Source organism: Phascolarctos cinereus, unplaced genomic scaffold (genome assembly GCF_003287225.1).
Source record: "Phascolarctos cinereus isolate Bilbo 61053 unplaced genomic scaffold, phaCin_HiC Scaffold_4;HRSCAF=312, whole genome shotgun sequence".
Classification (NCBI taxonomy): domain Eukaryota; kingdom Metazoa; phylum Chordata; class Mammalia; order Diprotodontia; family Phascolarctidae; genus Phascolarctos; species Phascolarctos cinereus.
Genome location: NW_027555847.1, coordinates 378,011,853 through 378,024,345, shown reverse-complemented (window position 1 = coordinate 378,024,345; position 12,493 = coordinate 378,011,853). Strand labels below are relative to the sequence as shown.

Sequence of the window (12,493 nt, the reverse complement as noted above, 5' to 3'; positions counted from 1 at the left end):
AGTCATTAATTGTGACTTTTGAGCATTTATTGTGGTTGAATGCTTTAATTAGATGCAAGAATTTTGTTTTGAAGACTTTTCATAAAATGCTCACATTTCCATAAAAATACTTTTTGGAGGTAGGATAGATGTTTCAGCATTCAGCATATTTCAGTTACATCAATTTTTTTTATACAATTGGTTCAATTACTTCTGCTGTCATTAATAAGTATTAAGCCAGAAAAGGGAAACATTATTATGAACTTATAAGTCACAGATCAGATATGAGGGGCCATTACTTTTGAACTTCCCTTCTATTTGCAATTTTAAGCAAACTCCATAAAGTTAAACTTATTATCTACATCACCTTAATTTAGAGAAGTCAGTTGGTTAGCGTATTATGCCAGTGCTGGGGGAAATAAAAAATTTAGATAACATATAGTCCCTACCCTCAATTATAGTTTGTCATTTCTCTGAGCCCTTGTTTTCTTGGATAATGCTGCTGATTTCATGAGGTGAATTTGAGGAAAGCTCTTTATAAACATAAACTCTATGTAAAAATGAGCAGTTATTATTAGAAATTGTATAAAGGACCAAAGAAACCTTTTTTTCCTCCTTAATAGAGTTTATTTCAGTGTTGCTAAGGGCTCATTCCTTTAGAAAACTTTAAATATCAGTCTTTCACAGAACATTTTAGTATAACATTGGTAATGAATTCTAATTATTCTGTTTTTGCCTGTCACTACTAAGATTTTTCAGGGGTAGAATTTTTTTTTTTTTTTAAGAACTAATCTAACATTTTCCTTGGTATATTTTTGCTTAGAGGTAGGTCTGACCTGAAAGATGTTTTCAAAGCAAGCTAAACTGAACCTCAGAAACCTTCAAGTATGTTATATAAGTAACACCCCACTGCATTTTATTCTAATCGAGTAACTGATTCTGTGATTGAGATTGGGTTAAAAACTTTAATCAAGAAATTTCTGTTATTTATGAGAAGTCAAATTATAGCGCTTGGCTTTTCTCTCCTCTCCTAGGTCATTTGGATCCAGGATTCCTTGCAAGTGACAAACAGCTTCTGGCAATGCACAACTCAATGAAGAAATCAATATTGCCTCTTCTGACAGTGAAGTAGAGATTGTGGGAGTTCAGGAACATGCAAGGTAGGATAGTAATTTTTTTTTTCAATTTAAATTTGAATTTTACTTTCACTAGGGTTAAAAAACTAATGCCAAATGCCTCCCTTTGCTAACCTTAACCTTCCCCTCCCCCAAGAAAAGGAAAGGACTGGCCAAATGGTATGGCTAGTATGAATAGTGGATATTATCTGTCAAATTCTTCTTCCTTCTGAGTTGTTTTCTGGTTAAGTATGTAGAAGTTTCCGAGTTCAGGAGTGTGGTACAACATTGCCTCAAATTTTGACAAATCAACTAATACAGGATTACCTCTCTTTTATGATTTAATAGCTTCAAACTGCACTAGGGCTTTTGGGATATCTGTGTGGGTTACTGCTGCTCTTTTCCCCCTTAATTTTCAGTACTTAAGAGACGTTACTGAAATGACTGAACAAAAGGGACAGTTTTTAAAGCTGATACCCTAGGGAATGCTACAATTTTCTCCCTTTTGTAGATGAAGTAGCACCATAAAGTTTTTGTCATTACTATTTTTAATCACTCGGTTTTCCCTTCTTTTAACTTGACCTTAAATGAGACTGGTAGTTAAAAATTAAAGATAACCTTTAAACTCTCAAATATTTTTCATAGAAAGTAGATAATCAAAATGAAAGTCAATTTGGTCTACCTCATGCCAGCCTCTATGCTTATTAAGTGCCATATTTCTGTGCCAGGTGCCAACTACATGCTGGGGATACAAGGGCAGTGAAATTTTCTGTCTTCAAGGAGATTGGCATTCTATTACTTTTCACTTGATCTAATGAGATAATATTTGTAAAGCACTTAACACAGTACCTGGCACTTAGTAGGCTCTTAATAAATGCTTGTTCTCTTCCCTTACTTGTTCCCACTTAGCTCATATATAGATCTGGGATGTTCAGAAAGGCCTGGAAAATTAACCTAGTTTCCTCTTATTGCTTCAAATAAATTTGAAGTATAGGGGAAATCACAGATGTCATCTCCATTTAGTGGAGATAAATTTTTTTTAAGACATATTTGTAATGAGAACTAGTGTGGAACTGATCTTTCAGAGAAATCTGTTCCTTGCTGCAGTGAGATTTATTCTGCTGACAATTGTAATTTCATCATTTAGGATTTGATATGACATTTTCCCCTTAGTGGCCCAGGACTGAATTCTTCAGAGAACATCATGAATCTTCTTGATTCTACATATTGCTTTATCACTTGTATTTTTCCTGTTGTATCTTTTTTTTTCATTTCATTGCTTTCATTTTTTGCTTTCTTCAGCATCTCTAAGTTTCGTTTCCTTCTCAACTCTATTTTCTACTCCTTTGTGAATTATTTTGCCTTTACTGTTTCTTCTCCATTGCATCCTGTTGTACAGTTTTTTTTTCTGTCAGAAATATCTTTGAATTTTGGCCATCTCTTTTTTCTTTTACAGTGTATTTCTATTGTATTAGTTTCCCCCATTTTGGCTCTTAAAATGTCTCCATTGTCTTCTCTTCTTTTCTTCTTCCAAACTTCCATGTTTCTCTTGTTCATATTTTACATTTTTCCTGTTAGATTCATCCTTTTTCTTTTATCCTTTCCCCCCTGATATTTTAGTATTTCCTTCTTGCTAACTTGACCTTATTAGGGAGAAGTTAGAACTACTCATTTTTTCCTCATATCGCTCTACTCCTTGCCATCTGTTTCTTTTTTTATTAATCTTCCATATCTTCTTAGCTATTAGCCTTATGATCTTTGACTCTGTAATGAGCTTCTTTATTGTTTTCTCATCTTTATAAAAGTCCTTCTAAAATTTTTCTGTATTTAAAAATCTCACTTTGAAGCCCATGTCCAGTCTTCTTCAGGCTCAGCTAATTCCATCTTAAATATCACAGGTTTTTTTTTTTTGGTGGTTGTTGTTGTTGCTGCTGCTGCTGCTGTTCTTTTTATTTTGGTCTCCCAAATTTTCTTTCTTCTTCATGTCATTCAGAATGACATCAGCAGAATTACCATAAATTATACCATCAACACACATACCCTTTTTAATTTCTTTTTGTCTAATATTTAAAATCTTAATTTATTCAGTTCCCAATAAAAGTAGTACCCACTGTATTCTTACCTTTACTTCTTCCTAAATCTCCATTTCTTTTCTTTCTTTATGACTAGGCATATCATTTAATTACCATAGCTTATGTTTATCTTGGTGACTGCTGCTTCTCCACATCTTCCTGTGGCCAGAAGCCTAAATTATCTAGCTACCTCTTTTTCTGTGTTTTTCTTCTCCATTCCACCTTCCATCATAAAGCCTTTATTTTACTTCCATGTCTAAAAACTTTTGCCTACATTGACTAAATTGCAGGTCAGAGCTCTCAGGAAAAATTTTAAAAATTCACTACAGTTCTATAAAATCATGGAAGCTAGAGCCAAGTCCATTGTTTTCATCTAGTCCTGGTAATTTCAATGATTTTTGTCCTCCTTGTTTACCTAAATTGTAAATGCGCTGGAGAGAGACATATGGTCTCAGTTTTGTATAAACCCAAGTGATTGAATAAATGTAAAATATATCTTGCAACTCTTTTGTCAGGGGACATTCTCTTCTGTTGTCTTAAACCCTGAAATATAAGGAATAAGTCTTTGGTTCTGTTTTGTATGTTTATTTGCTATAGAAATTTTATTCTTCCTATAGATGGCTAATCCATTTTAAAAACAATATGGCATTTCAGAGCCTATTCACCAGAAGTGCTGGTTTTTTTCATTTTAAGTACAACGAAGGCCTTTTAACTGACCCATGCACATGCATGTGGACACAGCCTTTTGGACTATGAGGATGGCTTCACTGACCTCTTCCTTTAAGCCTTCCGCAGTTCCTGACCTGCTTCCTTTTTGGTGGTCTCCATATAAAACAACAAAGGCTGAAGGGCCATGAAGTGAACGGGGAAGCTTTCTTTTTTGTTGCGTCAGAATTGCGCCTTTTGGTTGCTTGTATCTTATCTGGAATTTATTTCTCTTGCAGGTCTAGGGTTGCAGTTATGAAGTATTGATGGGCTTCTGGCAGGGTTATCGCATGGAAAAAGGTTTTAGGTTTTGATCCACATCTTTTTGTTCTAGTTTGATGTGCATGCTCAAGTCAGATGTTTGTTTGGATTTAGTTGTCCTGTTCTCATTGTACTTTCCTATCTATGTTACAAATTGTTACTGGAATTTTGAGGGTTTATGAAACTCAGGCTTTGTCCTTGAGTGGTTGTTTTGGGGGGATTGTGGTGGCTCTGAGTCTGGGATCTTGGTGCCATGTTTCCTCCCTGGAAGCGTTTTGGTATTTGAATTGAGTCATTTTGGTTGTGATGTATGTGCTTTGGTGATATAATAGTTTCTTTTCCTTGCATGTTAAATTCTTTCCCCGCTCTTTTATTTGCAATTGTGATATGTTCATTTCGATTCCACATTTCCTTTGTAGTCCTAGACTAGAAAGCATGCTTTCTGAGCTGATAGTTGAATGAAACTTTGCTGATGGCTGCTTTGTGTTGATGGTTGATGCATTGAATTTCTTTTCTTTATCCAAACATCATCATTTCCATATAGTGTTTTGTGGACAACTTGCTTTCAGTGTGGGGTATTATCTTTTAGATTATTGAGATACAACTAAAGATTTCTCTTTCCATTGGATGGAAGTATTATCACCCTTCCTAGTGTTGCCCTGAACTTAATCAGCCACATGTAGGGTTCTGTGCTTTTTCTCGTCCCCTCTTTTGACAAAATAAATGAGTTTCTGATCTCAGTATAATAAACTTATATAAATTGCCTTACTCCTGTTTCTTCATTAGCACCAGTAACAAGGTGGTTGCAGAAGAAATCTGTTGAGGCTACATGTAGTTTCATGTCACTGAACCATGTTAGGTATATCCCAACCCTCCTATCTTCTTTGAATCCTGTCATTGCATTTTCTCAGATGCTTTTGTGCAACTTTCCATTGGGTTAGCCTTTTAGCACCTTAGGTCATTGACCTTAATGGTGACATAGGTCCTTAACCAAATAATTGATGGGAGGTGGGAAAACTTTTACATATTAAGCTGAAGACTTCCTAGAAGCTGACATCTATTAATGATAAATGCTGAAAATTGAAGGAGGCAGATTGAAAGACTTGGGGCCCATGGCCAGAAATATTTCCATTAAATAATGAGCAATCACTTAGTGTTCTAGAAGGAAAAGTAAATAGGAATGTTACCACAAAAGTAGAGTGATCTATAAATAAGTGCATAAAGGTTTAATTTTTAAGGTATCTCCTACAAATAAGTTAGCTAATCTGAACCAGTATTCCTTGTGTTTTTTTCTTTTCAACATTGTGAAACCTCTTCTTTAAAAAAAAAAATCTGGTTTCAGTGGATGAAGGATATGAAATTGATCATGTTTCTCTAAAACAGGAAAAAGTTTTAAGGAAAGTTTTCTGGTTTTTTTTTTTGGGTCAAGTGAGCTAATATGTCAGTATGGAACTCAAAGCTTGATTGCATTGTGCTTCTTCCTCACCCCCTCCTCTTGTCACATGCAAATGAAAATACAGAATGATCCAAAAGTCTTAATGGAGTTTTAAATTATTAAAGCTCAAAAAAGTACTCAGACTTTTGGGACACCAGAATTTCTCGTGGGAGATGGGAGGAAGTAGTCATTGGATTGGTCCAGTTCAGTTAGCTCATTTGCCCCTCTTTTGACCTCTCTGGTCCATATCAAAAAGGGATATGCAAACTACATGAAAATTTCCTTTTTATGTTAAGATTCCCTTAAAATTGTGCTAATTAGACTTGACTCTTCACAGCATTTATCTCCCTTGCAGCCCTTTCCTGTGGATTCTTCAGTTTTCTATAGCTTTTAACAATCTCTTTTTAGATTTCAGTCATCCCAATAACAGATACTATTTGTGTGAGACCTTAGGGGAAAATCTCTGTATTATTTCATTGGTATCTTACAGTTTTCCAGCATATGTTTCTCCTGTACAGTTCCCTCTATTTTCACGTTTATCCATTGCTGAGTCCTGTACTGTCTCCTTGCTCTTTTCTTATTCAACACTTTTATCTGCCATTAGGTTGAGAGATAATTTTAAGAGTCTTAAGTCAAAACTCTTCTGTGGCTTAGCCAGTCAGACTGGGAGTACTAAATCTGGGCTGACTTATTTGATGTTATGCTTCTTGTTTTCTTGGATTCTAGTTGTGTTATACCAGAAATTAGCCTTAAGAATATAAGTACTCCCAGGTTCATAGCTAAATCACCAATTTCAGAAGAGACATTAAGCTAACAATATCTTGGCAACAATTTTAAGTAATGTCACTGCTGTGGCTGGGAGGAGGAGATTGTTCCTCAGTCACCCATTTGGCAAAGGAGTAGCTTTCAGGCTAATTCTCCAGTGGAAACAGGAGTCCTGTTTCAGGAACTTAAAGTTCCTGTGTTCAGGCCAAAGTATATCTACTCACAGAGACAATTTTGGCATTGATCCCTGGTCATCATTACTAACCTAGTGCTCTGCTGAACTAGGTTGGGCTGGTAGTGTTCAGTCAGAACTGAAAGTTCCAAGGGCTTCAATACCACTTTTTATATACAGACAGTCTATAAACATCTTCTGAGCCCTGCTTTGGGAATCAGTGTCACTGTAGTCAGGCCACCTGTTAGATCTCATTTAAGCTTAATTAGGGATGGTCAGTACTTAAGCTGGAAGGACACAAGTGGTATTGATCCCACCAGCTGCCCTCTTCATATCTGACTCAATATTTCATCCTGAGAAACTTACAGAGCCTTTCAAGGAATGTGAAATCTAAGCTGTTCATGATTCTTTTTCTCCCAAATAACCCTTGAAGGAATTTCTAAGATGAATAATTCTGTCCCACCAACCTGAACCACTTTTGAGAGTTTGAGTCCAATATATAAGGACTCTGCCAATCTTGCTCCCCCAGAGACTATGGTCTGTAATAGAACAGAAAGGTGCCATATTCTTTTCATAGGGGAATTGGTCTCTATGCAAACTCTAGTACTCAGGAATCCTCACTGAAGAACAGAGTTACAGAAATCTAATCTGTATCATAGTATTGCTGTTGCTGCCTTTTAAATCATATTGCCAACATTGATATTGCAATTATTAATCTTATTATCATTGTTATTATTATTATCATCATCATCATTATAATTATTGGTGAGCATGCATCCTCTGTTGCTCTGACATTGTTTTTTAAAGCTGAGTTAATATTAGGTCTTAATTTTCTTATGGTTTTGTTTCCCTTTAGCAATATAATTTATCTAATGTATCTTTTGGCCTAAGGATCTCAAATTATATTTAAAACAAAAACAAAACAAAAAGTAAGTCACCCCTGGAATAGGAAGGGGACAGGGACTGTCATTCCTTGCTAGGTCCCCCTCAATAGTGAGAAAGAATGAGCCTCTCCAGAAATATGTGACATACCCACAGTCGACCAGTGACAGAGCCATGACAGTTCAGAAGTTTTATACATATACATATATATATATGTATATATTTTTTTTTGGTCCAATGTTGTGATCCTTGGCCTTTGTATGTTAAACCATGTCTGTTACATACATACATGATGTGTTTTGGATTACATGAGTATACATATCAGACTTGTCTTAGTAGTAAAGGCACTAGCCAATACAACTGAGACTACATTGTTTTACATTTTAATATTTGGAGCAAACATCTGCAGAATTAACTTTACTTTCATTATTCCTTCTGTAGGTGTGTACATCCTAGAGGTGGTGTGATTCAGAGCGTGTCTTCATGGAAGGATGGCTCAGGCTTACAATATTTTAGCAGCCGGCAAACACAATCATGGACATCCGTGACTCCCCAGCAGAATTGGTCTTCACCCTCGGAAGTAGTCGATCTTACCTTGGATGAAGACAGCAGACGCAAATACCTACTGTAATACGATGTCACTGTGTTTCTTCCCCACTGTACCCTTCCTTTTCTCTTTGGCACAGAAGTTCATTGTCATTGCTTCAACTTCAGAAGCCTTGCTCTTGGCATTTGTGGAATTGAAACTTGTGGAGAATTACCCCTTTAAAAAACACTGAGGTTTTATCTTTTAAAAGTCATTTAGGAAAATGAAGGACTCTTTCCCTCCTTCATTAGGAAGCTGAGAGATAATGATGAATTTTATGGGGGAAAAAAAACTGCAGTTATATGCGGTGAATATTAATCAGAGGAAATGCTATCCAGCTCTGCCTTCCTCACTCCTAATAGAATAATATTAATTTAATTACAAGGTGAATTTTAACTGGGGTTTTGGAACCTTGTATTTCTCTCTGTGAGTGAAATTATAACCTACAGGGTTAGCTCTTCCTTTCCTTCCCACTGGCCCTCTTGCCCCAGGGCATTTGCACATTTCTCAGTCAGGTTCTATTATTAGCACTCAGTAGGACATGTGTTTTAATAGCTTGTCCGTTTAAGCAGAAAACAGAAGCATTACTGTTTCTCTCTTAACTTGGTTTTCTGCTCTCTTTCCTGACTACTCTCCTGACTGGTGACTTGCCACAACTTGAATGACTTTGCTCTGATGTTGTGATCACAAATGCTGTTAAGTTGACTTCTGTTGATTCCTTGTTTGCAATAACTTTTAACTTTGAAAAATGAGAATTTCTTGACTAGTAGCTACTTCCAGGATAATACTTTTCTGAGGAGGGTTGGTATCAATGGAAAAAAAATCTCCATTCTGATTCCATTGGCTTTTCTTTTTTTTTTTTCTGGTCTACTCAAATATAACTGGAAAATGTATAAAGGTGAAACTGGGAACCTGTTACATGGGCCTGAAACAGAGAGAGAGGCCAAAGTTGGGAGGCTATAGGAACTCATAAGCTTGCATGGCATTTGGCAAGGGTGTTAAGTGCCTTCTTTCATAGCAAGTCTCTCCATGTAGGGCATAGCCAGTAAGCGCTAAATACATAAACTGATGCTGAACTGATGTTGTGCTTGGATATCTTTCTCCTTCCTACTTTTAAAAAAAATAATATATGCCATAAGAAGCACATGATGCAACATTCTAGATTTTACATAATTAAAAATAGGGAAAATTCAGGAAATGCCAAAGTTGAGATTTTTGTGGCATTGTTAGCTCCTTGGTATCTGGGATTTATTTCACTTATTGTTCATATCTCTTGAAAGCAATAGCTTTGATAACAATACCATGTACAGAGGTGGGGTAAAGTGATGTTGCTTTCAGGACCTCCCCACCTTTTGTTTTTTCCTAGCCTTTCCTTTTTGGTTTTCTGGTAATTCAACTGTTGGTAAGCTGCTTTACCTGTAGCCCTTAATGCATCAGTGGCTGCTGCTTATCATAGGAGCATGCATGAGAACTGCACAGTCCGAATAGTCTGCCTGACCCTATTTGTCCAATATTTAAAATACTTTATTTTTAGTAAAGCATAGTTTCTTAGTGGACCCCTTCTACTACTTTGGGCTCTTAATGCCCTCTTCCTACAGGGATGTATTTTTGATCACATATTCTTTGATCAGCTCCTTTCTCTGGTATTTTTTCATTTGCTTTTGTTTTCCATCAGTTGTTCAGATTCAGGCTTTTGAAATAACAATTCCAGTTTATGAATCTTGATTCAATCCTGTATATGGGCCTCTTGGCAAAACCAAAGACCAAAAGTGAGGCTGAAATGGAAACAATATTCCAATCTGACTGTTATTAATGTCCTCAGACTGTTCATATTTAATTTCGGCATTATTTTTATTAAATACTTTGTACTATTACAAGCTGTTATTTACTTAGCTTAAAGTACTTTGCCAAGCTGAATGCACAACTTTTGATCTGTTGTTTTTCAAAGAAACCAACTTGAAGAGTATAAGGTGGGTCATGATCACTTCAAATTTGTTTAGCTATTTTCTCCACAGACACCTGTAAAACTCCTTTGAAGTAAATACTATTATAGAGAAAGTTCAGTTTAATAAAGTTATTTCTGTAGCCCATTGTATACGGGCCATAGAAACAATACACTGTTGACCCTTTTGCAACAAATTCTCTACATAGCATATAATCCTCTGTGTTAGTGCTTTATTTTTTTGGGGGGTTATTTGTATATTATTTTTTTGTATCGTAGGTAGGAAAAGGAGAGTTGAGCTGTCCCTAAGCTCTTCACACTTTGGTCCTACCAGCAAGTAGTACCTTTCAACTCTTATTGCCCCTTCCCTCTTTAGACATCCCAACCAACTAAACTCTAATAGTCTCCAAAACAAAATGGTAGTGGAGATAGAGATCCAGGAACTAAGCAGAGGAGAGAGAAGATAATGTCATGGACATTACACTCACTCTTCTACATATTTGGAGCCCATTTTTTTACATGCTGATGCCTCAGAGATTCTGGGCACTAGTCGTTTCATTGATAGCCCTTGTAGACTGGACATGTACTTTTAAGCTATGTCCTAATTTTAACAAAATTCCATGGTGAGAAGGCAGTTTAGATGACCCTTAGAGTTTTTTTTAGGGGATTATATCTATATAAATTTTTCATTTGATAACATAAAGAATAGGAAAAATTCCCCAAAGAAATAGCTCACAGAGATAGTGCTGTGTTCAGGGTTACCTTTGTGCTAAATGGTACAGCTAGGCCACAGATTGGTTTCTATCCCAACGTAAAAAATAAATTAGAATTTGAACCAATGACCTATGTGTTGTGTGATCATGCCCTATAAGATGTAGTTGCTGCTTTTTGGTATCTGCTAGTTTGGTTTTTTGCTTTTTATTTCATTTGAAGGGGCCAAGTTAATTGGAGCCCCTTTTCTTTGCAGTTGAGCATCCCATAATGCTGGCATCATTGTACCAATTGTGAATACAAATCTTTTCCTGATTTGCTATTTTAGTAATATGCATCATTTTTAGCAAGTTAGCATTGTAGGTAACTAAGAGGGAAAAACAATATGTTAGTTACCTGCTTTTTCCTATCTCGTAAGGTGTCTGAGGGAACTGAGGACATAGTTTAGTCTTTCCTGTTAAAAATAAATAAATAAATAAGCAGAGCCCCTAAATTCCTGTTTTCCAGTATGTATATGATGTGACTTCCATGTATATATAAAAACAACTCTGCCCTAACCAAACTTCCTCAGATTGTGCACTGTTTATAGTTTAAAATAATCACGTATCTTAGTCTCAAGCTGTTGGGTTTGTTTTCCATTTTATTTAAAAACACTACATATTTCTTATTCTTTTAACAAATTTTAAAGGGTAGTGATCTTTAAAAAAACACACCCACAATCACTGGATAGTTAGGAAATGTTATTCTGTTTGTTTTTGTTTTATATTTTAAAGAGAGCAAAGGGCAGCAAAGCCCTTTTTTTCTTTTTTCTTTTTCTTTTTTTTTTTTTTTGCTCCTCTCACCAGGAAAGTGAAATGTTAGCCATTGTGTGGCTAGGAACCAATGCACTTGGTGGTTTAACAGATCTACTGTTGCTGGAGTTTGAACTTGGAACTTGATGCAGTGAAGACAAATCATTGCTTAGAATTAATGTTTTTAAATGTGCAACTCTAGTTTTAAAAGAAATTTGGTTCTTCTTTACATTCATTATTTAGTTCTTGTTTCCATCTAGTATTTAATGGTCTTTGAGAAAAAAATAATAAAACAGAGTGTTATATATATATTTTTTGGTGCAAGATAAGACCTTCTGTTTTTTGAAATAAGTCTGTAGCATAAAGGTTAAACTATTTTAAGACAAAATAAAATAGAGTGTATTTAAACAATAATATTTGTCTGAGGTGTTTTTTTTTCTCCCTGCTTCATGTAAGAGGGTAGTATTTAAAGCATCTCCAGATTCGATTACCATCTCTTAGAGTTCAAAATTTACCTATCCTGCCCCAAAATCTCTCCTGACTTCCAATCTCACATCTCCAGCTGCTTTTCAGACATCTTAAATTGAATGTCCAGGAGACATCTTAAACTCAACATTTCCTCCCTCCCCTCCCCCCCAACCTTTCCCTCCTTCTACCTTCCCTATTACTGTAGAGGGCAACAGCATCCTTCCAGTGCCCTCACTGTCACTAATCCCCATAACCAAACTGTTGCCAAGGCCTGGCAATTTTACCTTTGCAACATCTCTTGAATATGGCTCTTCTCTGTCACTTAGGGCAGGCCCTCTTCACCTAATGCCTTGATTATTGCAATAGCCAGCAGGTGGTTCTGCCTGCCTCAAGTCTCTCTCCACTCTAATTCACCTTCCATTCAGCTACTCAAGTACTTTTCCTAAAATTCATGTTTAATCATGTCACCCCCATCCCCAATTCTGGGGGTCAGATTCTGGGATCAAATACAAAATGCTCTATTTGGCATTGAAAACCCTTCATAACCTAATGTCCTCCTAATTTTCCAGTCTTGTTATACCTTAATTCCCAATATACATTCTTGATACT

General features: G+C 36.0%; 1 protein-coding gene across 1 annotated transcript in view; it reads left to right on the top strand.

Annotated features, from left to right (window-relative positions):
• ARK2N (arkadia (RNF111) N-terminal like PKA signaling regulator 2N) overlaps window positions 1-11,830 on the top strand; it is a 118,640-nt gene extending 106,810 nt beyond the window's left edge. The window contains 3 exon segments of the mRNA XM_020985763.2: window positions 1,014-1,043; window positions 1,046-1,139; window positions 7,828-11,830. Coding sequence (XP_020841422.1) covers window positions 1,014-1,043; window positions 1,046-1,139; window positions 7,828-8,017 — 314 coding nt within the window. The 3' untranslated portion in view covers window positions 8,018-11,830.
• The last annotated feature ends 663 nt before the right edge of the window (window positions 11,831-12,493 follow it).